At 35.6% G+C, this 18,536-nt stretch overlaps 1 protein-coding gene across 1 annotated transcript; it reads right to left on the bottom strand.

Moving 5' to 3' along the window:
- Window positions 1-17,365: 17,365 nt before the first annotated feature.
- On the bottom strand, window positions 17,366-18,247 carry LOC137622603 (zinc finger BED domain-containing protein 5-like). The gene has a single exon (XM_068353206.1). The coding sequence runs from the start codon at window positions 18,245-18,247 to the stop codon at window positions 17,366-17,368; it is 882 nt and encodes a 293-aa protein (XP_068209307.1).
- Between the last annotated feature and the right edge of the window lie 289 nt (window positions 18,248-18,536).

Genomic DNA, 18,536 nt, shown 5'->3' with positions numbered 1-18,536 from the left:
GATGACTCAGCAGATAGACCTATAGGCTCCCCCAAACCCCCCATCCTTAGCTCACAAGGATGGTGAGGTTGCAGCGACTAAAGAAACTAACGAGTTTGAGTGGGACTCGAACCCCAGTCCGGGGACGTTACCACATCGGCCACCACAACCGTTTCAGTAGTAATATACACAGGTTATGTTTAGCAAGATTTATTTTTCATTTTCTGCGGTAGGAGATTCAGTATTTTTCGCCAGTTTCAGTCAATAGTTATAGTAATCTGTCGTATAGCTGTGTAAATGTACCTTTTTCTGAATTTCATTATTATGCATTTATTTTGCAGATAATGTATGGTGACGGCAAATAGTGTATAGTGATTTGAATTATTATTACTCGTGTTCAAGTTTTTAGCTTATGTAAAATGTAATTTATTTTTTTTTATTCCAATATCAATTAATTTAACATAGAAAATAGCAAAACATTAACAGCGAAAGAAAATAGCCAGCAGATACATCACAAGAATTACTCTACTTAACATTAATTAAAACATTTGCAATGTTTTACAAGTTTCATGAAACCCTCCCAGTTCACCTATTAATAATGATTTACATCAATTTTTAATGTAACACAGACTTGTGGTTTATATCTCCATGATTTGAGACTCAGATGACAAGTATGACGAATTTCCAGAACGAGTTTTAAGAAAGAAGTTTCAAATGTAAAAGAAGTATAAACAAGAACGCAGCTTCTGATGATATCCGATCTTCCAGGATTTTCTCGTTTTGTTTTTGAAAATCAGATGTCACAGAAATGTCTCCACCAATGTAATAGCAACGCAAAGTTAGTCGAAGCAAGGCTCTGCTCAAATGCATTGGCCTTACTCTTTATATACACAAGACCCGTTTTCTATAAAACTCGAGAAAAATTCCTGGATGTAGCCTATACTACACAATAAGCAAAGCTGGAGACGTTTGTAAATTTCGAGATTTTGTCACCTCTTGTTCGAGAATACAACATTTACCATGTTCTTACCTTGACATTAACCTATAATATTTCAAAATGAACTTTTTCATATGTGATCAGCACCCTAACCGATTTTCCATCAAGTTAGGACCAGGGAGGGCTAGACAATGGCTACTGATGGCTAAGTAGGCAAACCTTTAGACTCCCCAAAGCCCCCAACCCCCATCCGTAGCTCACAATGATGGTGACGTCGCAGACGCTACAGAAATCCATTATATTGAGAAAATATGTGAATAAAATTAATTATCATCAAAGGTACATTTTTCTATTTTATATGTTGATTCAATAATGTAAAATTATATTTTATAAAGCATTGTGTAAAATTTACTTACTGAATTTCTAATAGAATTTTCGTTTAACGACCCATTACGCATTCATTTAACGACCTTAATGACTTAGTCATTTAAGTGAGCATGTTAATATCGTTATTAAGTCTAGATTTGGATAATTTTAATATCGTTAACTTTGCGGTAAATTTGGAAAGCGAGATAAACAGCACAGGGGTTATAAAAAAAAAATGCCATGGGAAAAGCACAAAAGAATGGTCAATGTCGATAAAGAATGTCTTGTTTATATTTTTACTTCCGCCAAGGAAGTTGGAAGAAGGTTATGTTTTCATCCTCTGTTTGTGTGTTTGTTTTTTAACATTATAGACATGAAACGTTGTTGGGTCAGTAGGGTCTTCTGTACTCCCTTGTGTAATCGTTCAATTATTGACTGGCAATGACACACACACTCTCTCTCTCTCTCTCTCTCTCTCTCTCTCTCTCTCTCTCCTTGAATAATACACCTTTCTGTATCTCCTATTGATTTCATGATTTTATTCTAATCATAGTAGGCGAACAGTTAAGAAATGATGGCTAAATATATTCAAGCAGACTTGCGACACACGCATCCCCTTGTCACCAATGTATGACTACTTTCTCTCCACCTACCAAAGGGATGTTGAGAGCTGATGTGACACCTAAGCAATATTTGCTGTATATATATATATATATATATATACATATATATATATACAGTATATATATATATATATATATACAGTATATATATATATATATATATATGTAGGTATGTATATATATATATATATATATGTATATATATATATATATATATGATTTCAGGAGGGGATTTCACATTGAATAAGCCGATGTATGTATGTGATTAGTATTTATAACTTTTTGTTCACTAATTAAACGATAGAGGAAAATAAAATTAGTTGATTTCGTAAAGAGTTATTGAATAGAGAAAGACTAGGAACGAGAGAAAGGCATTTTGCTCGCCAAATGCTATATTGTAGTTTTTTTTATAGACAAAACAAACGGCCAGCTCAGGGGCTAGAGCCCATGACTCACTTGTATGAGTAAATGCTACGCTCTGCTTTAGATAATCACCAAACTAAAGGACGCCTGCAAGAAAGCCGGTAACTATGGCGTTACCAGAACGTCAAGCATTATGAATGACGTCAACATTACGATAGAAGAAGGAGACCAATAAAACACTGGAACAGTCACCGGAAATAACGTCATATCGCCACACCTTAGATTTGGCCCTCAATAAGTCTTGCAAGGGAGCAAGACCGCTCTTCCATCACTAGGAAACACAGTGAAAGGTTTCCCCCTTCTCTCCCATCTTGGGGTGTGACCCCCCCCCCCCCGCCCCACACCATATTTTGACGTGACAGGCACTTAATTAACTTCAAGAAATGCGGTACAGTTGGCCGCAAGAAGAAGGAGGAGAGAAGTCCAGTTGGGGATGCCCTTTTGCCTTTCAACCTGAGAGGTGGATATATAAGTTAACTCCTGCCCGAGACGGGGTAGGAGGAATTTTCCAATGTTTCCATGGGAGGAGGACACCAGTCTTAGACTTGAGTTCCCTTCCTGCCTGTAAAGGGGACTCACGGATTCTGCAACCCACAGCAAATGGAAGTTCCAGTCCACGGTTACAGCCTCCAATCTTCAAGAGAATTAATTTTGCTTCCCAGTTTTTGTACTTTAAACTATGAAAATGTAGAAGAGATTTGTAAAATCGTTTTTTCACCAAAGTTCACTTATTAAAGTAAAGAACTGGAAGGAAATAGTCATGTTTATTTCCCACACTTTAAAAACGATTTTCCACCAAAAAATTACTTGTCTTTCCATCTTTACTAAATATATGTGTAACTGGGTATCATAAATTTTCTTCTGATGAGGAAATGTGAAACTGTTTAACTGGAAATCTTAAATTTTGTTCTGGTGAGGAAATGTGAAACTATGTAACTCACTAATTACCTAACGTTTCACATAAAAAATTTGTATGTATTCAAACATCAAAGTAAATGCATTCCCATCGTTCAGAAAAATGTACAGCCTTGAATATAATTCATTTTTTCACCGGGCAATGACACTACCTATTACGGCTTAATTAAAAAATATATATGTATGAAATATATATACTTAACTATCCACTAATTAAAAGAAGCGTATTTTTCCACTGCTTGGAAAACCTACAATGCATTTTGCACAATTGCTTCCAACCTCTCCACTCGTTATCTCCCACTGATGACCTCTGCCTGGTGATGTAATTATTTATCGACCGATTTGAGCTCCAAATGCTTTAGTCTTCGTTAGCTGATGTCAAATAAAAGGACTCCGAAAAGAGGTCGTAAAAAGAAGTAGCAAAAAATGGGTCGAAGAAAGTCGTCGCTGCTAATTCTTATTTCGCATTGTCTTATCTCTGTTTTCCGCTCGTTTGATAAATTTTCTTCAATTTCTTCGTTATATTAGATGGTATTTTCCATTTTATTATACTAGTACATTTAATCTTGTATGTCCTAATCCTATATATATATATATATACTATGTATATGTATATGTATACAGTATATATACAAGCTCAAGATAGAGCCGACTGGTGAAATCTAACCGAGGTATATATATATATTATATATATATATATTTTATAATATAGTATATATATATATATATATAAAGATCTCTAGATGGAGACGACTGGCTAAATCTAACTGAGGCCCCTTTTCGTCTATAGGTGCAGCAGAATGTGATATATATATATATAATATATATGTATATATATATAGTATATATATATATATGTATATATATATATATATTTATATATACAGGTAGATATAGAAAGAGATAGCTAAATAGAGACGTTAGTTATGAGCACATGGTAGAGCCTCATAAGTGTACATCTGTGAGGGCTTTAACGAGGGTACAAACATGATGCATCCCAAAATGCATCTCTTCTTCTGCAGTCTTTGCATAGAAATAATCTCTTTCCCAGCGGTAGAAGTCATTGCACCTACTCCACAAAGGTAGAAATTAAAGAGATAAAACTTCAAGTATTCCGAGTTCAACTTTAAAGCTTGCAAAACTCTCTCTCTCTCTCTCTCTCTCTCTCTCTCTCTCTCATATGCAAATATACATATAATTGCATACATTCACATACGCACACAAACATCCACACACGCTTACACACACACACACACACACACATATATATATATATATATATACATACATACAATATATACAGTATATATATATATATATATATATACTGTATATATATTGTATGTATGTATATATATATATATATATACGATAGAAGTAACTTGTACGAAAACAAATGAATTCGAAATTCTGTTGGTTATTCCAGTCCAAAGATACATGTAGTAAAAATGATAAATAACATTCTGTTATATTGAAAAAGTAGCAGAAATTGAAAGTGCATTTTGACTGGACTAATACCATGCAATACTTTCGTGTAATGAGTGTATGGGCTAAGGATAGGGTTTTTGGGAGTCAGTAGGCTGAGTCATCAGCAGCCGTTGCCTGATCCTCCCTGGTCCTACCTTGGGTGGAGAGTGGCTTGGGTGATGGCTCAGGTAGGGGATACCGCAGTACATTATCCTATTGAATAGGATCTGAAAGGTTCCTTTGTATTTTTCTCTCTGTCACAGAAGGAGGAAATATTAGTTTCAAGAAAAATAGGTTTTATCAGTGCGTTTATGTTAGCCTGTTCAACATAAAAAACATTCACTGCAAGTTTGAACTTTTGAGATCATTCCACAACCTGGTTACAGCTGGAATAAAATTATAGAATACTTTTCAAATAAAGATAAAAGAAGCTGAAAGAAAGTTGTTAAATAGTGGAAGAAGGCTAAAAAGTGGATAGAACTAGTGGGCGAGGGTGAGACCCTTTAGTAGTGCCTACAGAGCACCGCTTGAGATGCGCTGTTTGCACTTCCTCCCTACGGAGAAAGGCTAAAATCTATGTCACTCTTTCCATGCATATTTAGTACAATTACTAGCCCTAGAGGGCACGTGGAGTGCCTGACTTCAAAAAGGAAGCAAAGGTGAAGGCATTGCATCTATAACTTCCTACTTCTGCTATTTATATTACTACCATTACTGCTGATACGACTAAAACTCCCACTACTAATTATAGGTCAACATAATCCTACTGCAATTACATTGACTGACATCTTAAACTCATGCAATCTACTGGCATCCCAACGCTACAACTCAGCCAATCACAACCATCGATAACTTCCTGAAGGGCATCGATGACACGAGGTATTCCTCCCCCTCCTCTTCCACCACCTCCACCTCCACCTCCTCCTCCTCCTCCTCTCTGCTCCTCCTCCTCCTGCTCCTCCTCTTCCTGCTCCTCCTCCTCCTCCTCCTCCTCCCTGTTCCTCATCTCGCGCATCACTCACGACCATCCAGGTGAAGTTGACATCTGTTGGGTACGCGTGCACCAAACAGGTGAGCGAGACCGTCTGGCCAATTTGAGCTCCAATGGTGCTCTCGTTCAGGGCACACATGGGGACGTCTGTGAGGGAATAAAATACATAAATATTAAGAAGGAAATATAAAGAATAATCATATTTATTTGCTCTTAAGTCTCATGTGAAGTTTTTGGACATCAACAACTGGGTTGATGAATGGATGTCAAAAAAGTGACAGATATCCAGCAAAGATAAAATAGGTTTTTAAGAGGTAGGAGCTAGTGACAGTGACAACGTTCTAACCCAAGACAGTGGAAGACCATGTTACAGAGGCTGTGGCACTACCCCCAAACTAGAGAACAATGGTTTGAATTTGGAGTGTCTTAGAAGAGCTGCTTACTATTGCTAAAGAGTCTCTTCTACCCTTACCAAGAGGAAAGTAGCCACTGAACAATTACAGCTCAGTAGTTGACCCTTGGGTGAAAAAAATTGTTTGATAATCTCAGTTTTGTTCACGGTGTATGAGGACAGAGGAGAATCTGTAAAGAATAGGCCAGACTATTCGGTGTGTGTATGTAGGCAAAGGGAAAGTGAACCGTTACCAGAGAGAAGGGTCCTATGTAGTATTGTCTGGCCAGTCAAAGGACCCTATAACTCTCTAGCAGTAGTATCTCAACGGATGGCTGGTGCCCTGGCCAAGCTACTACCTATCGCCATGATCAGTAAAGTTGTGCTTAAATAGGGACAATGATACTAGGTTGATTTGTTCTGAGCGATCTGACAAAAGTCTCCCACCATTACCAATTCGTTCTGGTCAGCATGATGGAGAAAGCTGTCCAAACCCTGGACTTGACTAAGGACATATCTTAGGCCTTCGTTCTGCAGTGGACCAGACACGACTGTATTTGTTGTTGTTGTTGTTGTTGTTGTTTTTGTTGTAAATGCAGCTTAAAGTTATTTAGATTATCTTATGGAAATTATTCTAAGTCTTTGTTCTATATATGAAAAAACCTTGAATATTTTCATTCATATTCCGTATTTTTACTCTCATTAAAAACTATAATTTTTATAGTCTGAAACAGGTTTCCTGAGATCTGAGTGAAACACAGACTGAAGCTTCGTGTCTGATTCTTTCTTCTTTTCTCTTTACACACTTTTAGTGTTTCAATGAAAGCATCGTTTGCAACTGGGAGTTTGTGGGACACAGCGAAAACATTTAGCTCTTATTGAAAATTAAACTTTTTCAATATTGTAGGAATTCATTAAGCTCTCAATGGAGGTGTGATTGCCAATGGCTGTTCAGAAACGTCTTCTTTATATATGTAACATTATAGAATTATTTTACGTCTCTCTCTCTCTCTCTCTCTCTCTCTCTCTCTCTCTCTCTCTCTCTCTCTCTCTCTCTCTGTATATATATATATATATATATATATATATATATATATATATATATATATATATATATATATATATATATATATATATATATATATATATATATGGAACATTATCTCTTAAAGTTTCAATGAAAGAAAATAATTCCAGTTTCTCCATAAAAAAAACTGTATAATTTATTGAAAACAGCAAAATTGTTAATGTATGTTTGTCCACTAGAATTGTTGACCACTAATAAATCATCGATGGTATAAAGCCAAGCCAAAAATAAAGCTTTTATTTTTGCAATACTTTTTTCTTCTCTTAAACATTATAGGATCGATGGATTTTGATCGAACTTTGTTATCAACCAGAGCGGTTTTGTTAACAACCAAAAAGTATTGTTATTGAGGACATTAACTTGGGACATGTCAATTCCCCCATGAACTTGGTACATGACAATTATCTTTTAACTTGGCACATGCCAATTCCCTATTAACTTGATACATGTCAGTTCTTCATTAACTCGGTACATGTCAATGCTCCATGAACTCGGTACATGTCGGTTCCCCATTAACTTGCTACATGCAAATTTCCCATTAACTCAGTACATGTCTATTCCCCATTAACTCGCTACATGTCATTTCTCCCTTATCTTGGTACATGTCTATTCCCCATTAACTTGGGTCATGTAAATTCCCCAGTAAATTGATAGATTATCTTAGTTCCTTTCAATTTCCCATTAACTTGGTATAAGTTAATTCACTATTAACTTGGTTCCCCTCACTTCCCCATTAACTCGGTACATGTCAATTTCCCATTAACTCTGTACATGTCAATTTCCCAGTAACTCAGTTCCATTCTTTCCCCATTAGCTCGGTACATGGCAGTTCCCCATTAAATTGGTTCCTTTCAATTCCCCATTAACTAGGTACAAGTCAATTCCCCATTAACTTGATAATGTTAATTCCCCATGAACTCGGTTCCTTTCAATTCCCCATAAATCGGTACGTGTCAATTCCCTATTAACTCGGTACATGTCAACTCCGAATTAACTTAATACATGTCAATTCCCCCATTAATTTGGTTCATGTTAATTCCTCATTAACTTGGTACATTTCAATTCTCCATTAACTTGGTACATGTTAATTCCCTATTAACTTGGTACATGTTAATTCCCTATTAACTTGGTACATGTTAATTCCCTATTAACTCGGTACATGTCAACACCGAATTAACTTAATACATGTCAATTCCCCATTAATTTGGTTCATGTTAATTCCTCATTAACTTGGAACATGTCAATTCTCCATTAACTTGGTACATTTCAATTCTCCATTAACTTGGTACATGTTAATTCCCTATTAACTTGGTACATGTTAATTCCCTATTAACTTGGTACATGTTAATTCCCTATTAACTTGGTACATGTTAATTCCCTATTAACTTGGTACATGTTCCTTTGCAATCTGTCAGGACCCATTATTTTTTTCTTAATGCTCATCTATTATCTGCCATTCTCATTATATGTCCTTTTTATGTCCATTTATTTTTCTTACGTGTTGTTAGAATATCCTCTACTTCAGTTTGCTCTCGTATCCACTTTGCTCTTTTTCTGTTTCTTCTTGTTATTCCTATCCTTGATATATGTATATATATATATATATATATATATATATATATATATATATATATATATATATATATATATATATATATATATAGATATATAGATAGGTACACACACATATATATATATATATATATATATATATATATATATATATATATATATATATATATATATATATATAGATATACACATATTTATAGATAGATAGATAGGTAGATATATATATAAATATATATATATATATATATATATATATATATATATATATATATATATATATATATATATGTGTGTGTGTGTGTGTGTGTGTGTGTGTGTGTGTGTGTGTATGTACGTGTATTGTTTCCTAAATATCGTTGATTTGTAATAGGATCATTTGATACTCAGTGAACGAAATTCCATACTTCAGATACTGAATCCTCTTGAGTATCTTCGTCTCAGGTTCGCTAAAGTGATCGCCAGTTTATCTCCAATTGATATCCTTTTCGGTGGGGGAAATTGTGTATTATCTTATCCATCAGAATCCGAAAGTAATCACTCATTGTTTGAGAACTCTTGTAACATCTATCACAAGATTAATTGTTTTTCAGAACTGGCGGTAATTAATTCAATTGGAAGTAACGTTGATATTGTATCTTTTTATATTGTTTTCTGTTTTAGTGGATACACACACATACATATATACTGTCTATATATATAATATATATATATATATATATATATATATATATATATATATATATATATATATATATATATATATATATATATATATTTAAATATATATATATATATATATGTATCTATATATATTTACACACACACACACATATATATATAGATATATATATATATATATATATATATATATATATATATATATATTTATATATATATATGTATATATATGTATATATATATATATATATATATATATATATATATATATATATATATATATATATATATATATATATATATATATATATATGTATGTATGTATGTATGTATGTATGTATGTATATATACAAAGACACACACACACACATATATATATATATATGAACGCGTATTATATGGAATCATATTATTAAGTCTTCAACGGCAAAGAGAAGACTTAAGAGAAATAGAGCTGTATACATGTATCCAAATTCAAGTGTGTATTTTGGTATTGACATGTCTGAGGCCTTTATCCTGTAGTACTGTATTTGTTTTACTTAAGGGGTGGAATTACTTTGTCTGATAGCAAAGACAATTGGCTGCATCATTGAGTTTAAAGGTATAGCCAAAGATCTATAAATATATTCCATATCAAAAAGTTTAAAGGTCTTTTATCTTTACAAATGGGATATAACGAGTTGTTTAAATGTTATACTTAAGGGATTGTGACTTATTATTTGTGACTTATTAAATAATCAGAATGTGCTATCACATAGACAATGGGAATGTCAGAGTTGATAGGTAGCCTTTTATTCAGGTTATTGGTATGTAGAAAAAAAATTCTAATCAACTTTTGAATTACAAATTGGGCTTTGTGTAAGAACTTAGATCCAATAGTTTGGGTTGTGGTGGCCGATGCGGTAACGTCTCTGACTGGTGAACGCCAGACTACTACCTCACCATCCTTGTGAGCTAAGGATGGGGGATTGGAGATACTCTTTGTATCTATCACCCGAGTCATCAGCAGCCATTGCCTGGCCCTCCTTGGTCTTAGCTTGGATGGAGAGTGAGCTATGGCGCTTATCATATCTATATATGGTCAGTCTGTAGGGGATTGTCCTGCTTGATAGGGTAATGTCACTGTCCCTTGCCTCTGCCATCCATGAGTGGCATTATACCTTTAATAGGCTCCGTCAAAGAATTCAAATATATAGCTGGAAAGTTTCGTGGATATACCAAAGCAGAAATATGTTATATCCCCCCCCCCAAAAAAAAACAGGCTATATTAAAATGTTCACAGGATGTTATAAGTTAGGAAACTACTTCATATTGTATTCATAAAAGAATATGTTGAAATAGATGTCTTTAAGGCAATTGTTTATATCAAAGGGTTAAAGCTACTATTTCTAGAGTTATAATTTGCTCTATCATTGAAAATGGACTACACAAAAATTTCAAATGTTATATTTTAGAAAAAGTGCTTGACTAACAAAGAGTATTTGATTGTGGTACAGCATATATATATATATATATATATATATATATATATATATATATATATATATATATATATATATATATATATATATAGATACATTCTCTTTATCATATAGGAGATTCTACTTGAGGATTAATTATTTCAAATTAATTATAACCTGTGTATTTTTATCCTAAAACACATTATATCATTAACAGAATATGTTTATGTATCCTTTAAGAGTAAATAGCCTTCAACACCACGTCCTTCTGCTACTGACACCTTCCCCTGAGGTGTACCAAGTTTCAAGGAACATTGAGGTATGCATTAAGGCCTAAATGAACCCTAGTTCATCTTCATCAAAACAAGAACCCCATTAATAGTGGAATCACATCAGTTATTTCTTGCTCAAGGTTTTCCCCAACCTTCCGCTGATGATGGCGAACGAAAGGGCTGTAGCATCACAATACGATCTGTCGGTTCGAGGAGCAAATAGGAAAAAGTTGAAGGAAACCGATCAGCTGATATCATCATGGCGCCCAGAAGTTTTCTAAATGTTGGAGTAATGTGTTTTTATCTGCATATTACGTGAATTGAAGAATTCTATAGGTACCACAGGACGAACAAAGCAGATTTTTTTTATATCTTGAGGCTTATTTGACCTAAGATGGTCAAGCAAGAGCACGTCCTATTTGCAGCCCCCATCTTGTGTGTGTACATCTGACATCATGCTCACGGTTTGTGCTCGCTACTTCCCGTCCAGTTGGGAAGCCAATATCTCGAGCAATAAGCTCTCGTGCTTTCCATTTTGGACAGCAACGGCTTGCTGCTGTCGTGAAAAAGCCTAGTGTGATAAATTTAATGTTGTTACTGTTTATTTTGAATATTTCATTTTGATTGCTCATTATTTCTCATATTGCTTTTTTTATTATTTCCTTATATCCTTTCATCTCTGTTGGAGCCCCTAGGCTCATAGCATCCTGCTTTTTCAACTAGGGTTGTAACGTAGCTAGTAATAATAATAATGATGATGATGATGATGATAATGATGGTGATAATAATAATAATAATAATAATAATAATAATAATAATAATAATAATAATAATAATAATGATGATGATGATTTTGATGATGATGATATTGTTGAATATAAATTCTGTCTGTAATTTCGTGAGTAACTTAGCAGATCTGATGCTAATCAACTCCTGGAAATATTTATTAAAGAAATATTCTTGGTTAAAGAACCACTACAGGAAAACACTAGATAAGCAACTAGTCTAACATAGAGTTTCGTTGAAAGGAAAAAAAAAAAAAAAAAACTAGAAAACTTCATTACCCACTTCCCTGAAACTGTCTCATTTGATTTCCTTTGAGAGCACTGAAAGTTGCACAAAGTTAGTCACTGTGTATAAATAGTAATGATATATACTTTTTTTTTTTTTTATTTGTGGAGAAGACTAAGAAAGCCTTGGTTCCTGGTATTTGTTTCTTATTGTTTTCTTTGTGGAGAAGTCTAATATGGAAAGCCTTAAATACTGGTATTTGTTTCTTATTGAATTTTTGTTTTCTTTGTGGAGAAGTCTAATATGGAAAGACTTAAATACTGGTATCTGTTTATCATTAAATTTTAGTTTTGTTTGTAGAGAAGTTTAGGGAAAATATTAAATACTGATATTTGTTTCTTATTAAATTTCTGTTTTCTTTGTGGAGAAGTCTAGGGAAAATATTAAATACTGGTTTTTGCGTCTTATTCATTTTTTTTTTCTTTGTGGAGAAGTTTAGGGAAAATATTGAATACTGGTATTTGTTTTTTTATTAAATTTTGGTTTTCCTTGTGGAGAGGTCTAGGGAAAATACTAAGTAACGGAATTTGTGTCTTGTTGATTTTTTCTTTGTGGAGAAGTTTAGGGAAAATATTAAATACTGGTATTTTTTTTTTTTTTTCAATTTTGGTTTTCTTTATGGAGAAGTTTAGGGAAAATATTAAATACTGGAATTTGTGTCTTGTTGATTTTTTTTTCTTCGTGTAGAAGTATAGGGAAAATATTGAATATTGGTATTTGTTCCTTATTAAATTTTAGTTTTCTTTGTGGAGAAGTCTAGGGAAAATATTAAATACTGGTATTTGTTTCTTGTTCATCTTTCAGCTTTTCATCAATCTTTTTCTCCAGCCTCTTTAGAATGAGCACACTAGATAATTTACATGACAACTGACGTCAAGCGGGATGCTTCCTTAATTATTGCATCAGTTAGATCTTTTTTTTTTTTTTGCCATTTTCACCAACATTCCTAGCTCCCATTTATTAAGTTTTGCCTGATTTAAAACCTTAAGATAGTGACGACTGGCGAAACCTAACCGAGGCCCTTTGTGTCAATAGGCATGGGAGGAAGAGATGGTGATGATGATTTGTTTCTTATGAAATATTTCTTTTCTTTGTTGGGCCGCCTGCTAAGAACTGTGGGTTTAGAATAAAAATAGAATATCTGTCTACCAGCTTTTTGTTTAACCTTTTCCCTTCTACTGGTGAATTCAACTAAACTTCTGATGCAGAAAATTATTTCAAGATTACACAAATCCCGTCCTGTTGATATTTATTAGAAAGGTCTCATCAAGACCATGCTTAAAAATACCAACTTGCTACGGATTGGATGATTTTAGAAGATCTTTCCACTCTTCAAATTTCAATTAAGTCATCAATGGCAGTGAAGCGGTTGATATAGTCGTTTCAAGATTGTTTTTTAATTATAACTAATTTCTATCCATAATGAAGAATCCACGATGTTGTTAGCAATTCAAGAAAGTGTAATTGTAATTTCCCTTAGCGTATAATCAATCCAAAGGATTAAAAGATCATTTATCAAACTTATGAAAAAGGTATCATCTCATTCACCTCTAAACCCTACATTCATCGCTCTTTATGGAAGACGAAATAGGTGTAATTAAGATGTACCTTAGTGTATGATTAACTCAAGGCTAAAAGGTCATTTATCAAAATAAGAAAAAACTATGAAAAGGCATAATTTCTTTCACCTCAAAACCCTAAATTCCTGCCTACGTTTTGGAAAAAAGATAAACAAATTACCTTCATGTATAATAAACCATAGGACAAAATGTTATTTATCAAAAAAACAAAAAAGAAACTGGAAAAAAAACAATTTCTTTCAACTCAAAACCCTTCATTCCCACTCTCCTTTTGGGAAAAGCAAATATTCCCGAGAAAATAAAAAAAATAAACACGTAAGGCCCCGAAAACCCTATATTTAAGAGCTGCCTTGAGAAGGTGTGCTCTCCTTTACACGAAACGCGAGATTTGTTTGTAAATATGGCGACTGAATCGATGACGATTTGCGTCCAGAGCAAACAGTATTTTAGTCTGGTTTGAAATCGAAGAGCCCTCGTAAATGGGGGAGTTAGAGATCGGGACAACTCCATTAGGCCTGGTTTTAATGGGTTTTATGGCCCTATGAATTTTGTGGTTGCTCTTTGCCAACTCGTTTTAAGGCTCTCTTTTATCTTGTTTTATCCATTTTTGCTTTTGTGGATACAATTCGTTACCTACGAGGAAAATACGTATTGAAGAAAACCTCACACACACACACATATATATATATATATATATATATATATATATATATATATATATATATATATATATATATATATATATATATATATATATATATTGTTATGATCCTCGTAGGGATCGAACCAGGTTCTGTTGAATTGATTAATGAAATGGGGACTTTTCAACTACAATAAGCAATCAAACAAAAGGAAATATAGAAAGAAAACTCGCAAAAGAAAGCATAATTTTATTTACAACTAGTCAAAGGTAAATTTTTCTTGATTGAGTACTTAGGAAGCACTGAACTAAACAAAGAAAGTCATTCCATTAAACTACACTCCAGCAAATAGGGGATAAATAATACAAAAAAAAAAATACTACTCTTCACAGCAGCTCTCGACGGTTGACAGGAACGTAGATATTTCAGGTCCAGGCGTTTCGTGGTCGATAATGAGGGCGGGGGGCAACTCGTTCGGACATCTTGGACAAAGCTGGTTACGTCTGCATTCTGGTCCTTATGTCTTCTCTTCTTCCCTGAGCTTGTTCTCCCTCCTCTCTCTCTCTCTCTCTCTCTCTCTCTCTCTCTCTCTCTCTCTCTCTCTCTCTCTCTCTCTCTCTCTTGTTCTTACTCCTGTTCTGTCTTTTGTACTCCCCTTTCTCTCGTTTGCGTGGAAGTTTATATATCCCTGTTTGGGAGGGGTTAACTATGGACAGTTCCACATAAGGAAATTTTCTCGTTTCTTCATCGTCATTGGTGTTCCTTAAAACCATGCCTCTGATAACACCTAGACGAACGGTCTGCTGGTGTAATCAAAATCCATATCGCCCTATAATTGAAGCGAGGCGTTTGTTTACCTCCAGCTAATGTATATTCTTCGGCGAAAAACACTGTTCTTGTCCTATGGTTCTGCTTATAACGTTGACTCCTTGGTCTTCAGGCAGAGGATCGTTATGCTTAAGGACCGCCGGCTTAGGCACATATCTTGACGGTGACAGTTTTGTAAACACTGGCGGGACCTCCTCCCTCTCTCTCTCTCTCTCTCTCTGCTTCCCTAAGAGTAGAAAAATCACATGTTTTAACATTCTTTTCTATATTATTCTATCTACCCATGACACGTCTCCCTAAAAGAAAAAAAAAGGGGAAAATCTACTGATTTTGTCTTTTTTTTAAACGAAATTATCTAAGAAGAAAATCATTTATCCCTAAACTGAGAGACAATTGCTTCATTACTCTCGTATCATGTAACTAAAACCAAAACACACTCTTACGTGTTGATAGAAAAAAAAAAAAAAACAGAAAGAAAACAAACGTCCATATCATTCTGAAAAGTCTCTAGAAAGACTGTCAGCTATTACATTATTCTTTCCCTTTATATGAACTATCTTTAAATCATAATCTTGTAATTCCAAACTCCAACGCATGAGACATTTATTCTTATTCTTAAACCTATCTAAGTAAACTAATGGATTGTGATCAGTATACACACTTAAAACATGACCACTACGTACATAAATCTCAAAATGTTGTAAAGTTGATACTAAACTAAACAATTCCTTCTCAATAGTTGAATAATACTGCTGTGCTTTATTTAACTTCTTCGAATAATAAGCTACAGTGTGCTTGGTCCCGTTCACATCTTGCAACAGAACTCCTCCTATTCCAATATCACTTGCATCTATCGCTAAATTAAATTCCTTGCTAAAATCGGGCAACATTAGTACGGGATCGTGAATCATTATGGCCTTTAACTTATTGAAAGCTTCGATACATTCATTATCAAATACAAAACTTCGTCCTTTCTTGAAAAGATTAGTTATTGGAGCACTTATTTCTGAAAAATTAGGAACAAATCGGCGGAAATATGAAATCATTCCAATGAATCTCATTGCCTGTTTTTTACTGGTAGGAATTGGGAAGTTGATGATAGCTTCTCTGTTCCCATCTTTTGGACAAATCTTACCTAGACCCACTTTATGACCCAAATATGTGATCGAGGTTTTTCCGAATTCACATTTCTTCAGAATTAAAACAAGTTTTGCTTTTTCAAGGGCTGACAATACTTTAGCTAAAATGCGTAAATGTTGCTCCCACGTATCTGAAAATATTACAAGGTCATCCAAACACACAACACAGTTATCAATTCCATTTAAAACTCTATTCATTAATCTTTGAAAAGTACTCGCTACATTCCGTAGACCAGTGATTCCCAACCTTTTTGTGATAGAGTACCACTTGGAGGTCCCGTACAGTCGCCGCGTACCACCTGGTTCCAGAGAAACTAAATTCGATCAGATACCATATAACTGTAAAAATATAACACGCAAATTAACTAAGAAAACAACAACTCAATGCGAGGGCTGTATCTACTTCTTCTCCACCAGCTGGTCAATGCGGGGCATGACTTTGCTCACAGCACATCAGAAATCATGCCCGGGCGCAGGAAGACGGTTCCAGCTCTTCGACTTGATGGCCATGAAGGCTGAGAACCCCTGCTCGCACTCCCACGTCGAGGGGAAAATCAGTAGCTGGGGAACAGCGTGACGGGCTAGCGTCGTGTACGAGGAGGCCATGCTCACCCAGAAGTTTAAAGGAGAGCATTTGTGCTTCGTCTTTGCTGTCTCGTCAGCCTGGATATCTATGAGTTCCTCTTGTTCCCCGGTCCCAACAGGCAGATCGGCTGGATCAACGGAGAACGGATTGGCGACGTAGGCACAACATGTCACGTCCGGGAAGTAATGCTTCAATTCAGTCTTGAGCAGTAAGAGGTGATGGACGATTTCTTGGGAAAATTCATCAGTGGGCTCCCTCTCAAGGGTAGTCAGGAGTTCGAACATTCCGTAGCGTTTGCTCTCCATGTTCTTCATCCACAGATCCAGCTTCCGGACAAACGCTCCCAGCTTCGAGATGAACTATGTGACAGTGCAGTCGGGCCCTTGGAACGACAAGTTCAAGTGGATGAGGGCTCCAAAAATGTCTGACAGGTAGGCCAACCTTGAGATAAACTCCTCGTCCTCCAGATCTTTCTGAAAATCATGTTCCTTCTTGAAGAATACGAGGAGTACATCTCTCAGTTCAAAGAGACACCTCATCGTATTACCCCAGGAGAGCCAGCGCACCTCTGTGTGGTAGAGGAGACAGATGTGGTCAGAGCCAAAATCTTCACATAGGAGCTTGAACAGTCGAGTATTCAGGGCGGATGTTTTGACGTAATTATTGATTCTGATAACTCGGTTCAAGCATGATAACAACTTCGGAGGTAGCACCTTAGCACAGAGGGCGAATCTGTGTATGAAACAGTGGACAGCAGTGGCGTTTGGTGCTACAGCTTTCACATGGGCTTGAAAACATGACTTTCGACCGAGCATCGATGGAGCCCCATCTGTCGTGCATCCGACCAAGTTTCCCCAGTCCAGTTCATTCTGCTTGAAGAAATTGTCCAAAACGTTGAAAATATCCTTTCCTGTTGTTGTGCTGGACAGATTATGGCTCAGCAGTAACTCAGTCTTCGCAGCATTACTCTGCGTGAAGCGGACGTAGACAAGTAGTTGAGAGCAGTTGGTGACGTCCGTCGATTTGTCGAGTTGAATGGCAAACCCATACTTTGAGGATTTCGCTCCCTCAACCACTTGGTCGGCAATGTCGACCGACATCTCCTCGATACGGCGTTGTACAGTGTTGTTAGAGACGGAAACACTATCCAACTTCGCCACCGCCTCCTCTGCAATCACGTGCCTGACCAAGATCTTTGCCGCTGGCATGTTGAGAGACGCTGCAATGGTATGCGCTTTCATGTTTTAAGCCACCAGGAGAGCGACTTCATAGGAGGCTTTCACAATTCCTGCTCCCTTCTGGTAGATCTGGCCGGTCTTGTCCATGCGCTGCCGCTTCACATTCTCGCCAAGTCGCTGGAAGTAGCTCTGATCTCGGTCCTTCTTGTCCGCGTGATTAGTCTCAAGATGACGTTTGAGCAGGCTGGGTTTCATGGCCGCATTGGAAAGGGACTTCATACAGACCACACACTGTGGAAGAGCTTCTCCTCCATGTTCGATTGCAATGAAACCATACCTTATGTATGCCGGG

This window comes from Palaemon carinicauda, chromosome 29 (assembly GCF_036898095.1).
Source record: "Palaemon carinicauda isolate YSFRI2023 chromosome 29, ASM3689809v2, whole genome shotgun sequence".
Classification (NCBI taxonomy): Eukaryota; Metazoa; Arthropoda; class Malacostraca; order Decapoda; family Palaemonidae; genus Palaemon; species Palaemon carinicauda.
The sequence above is the reverse complement of the archived record's forward strand: the minus strand, read 5'-3'. Positions and strand labels throughout refer to the sequence as shown.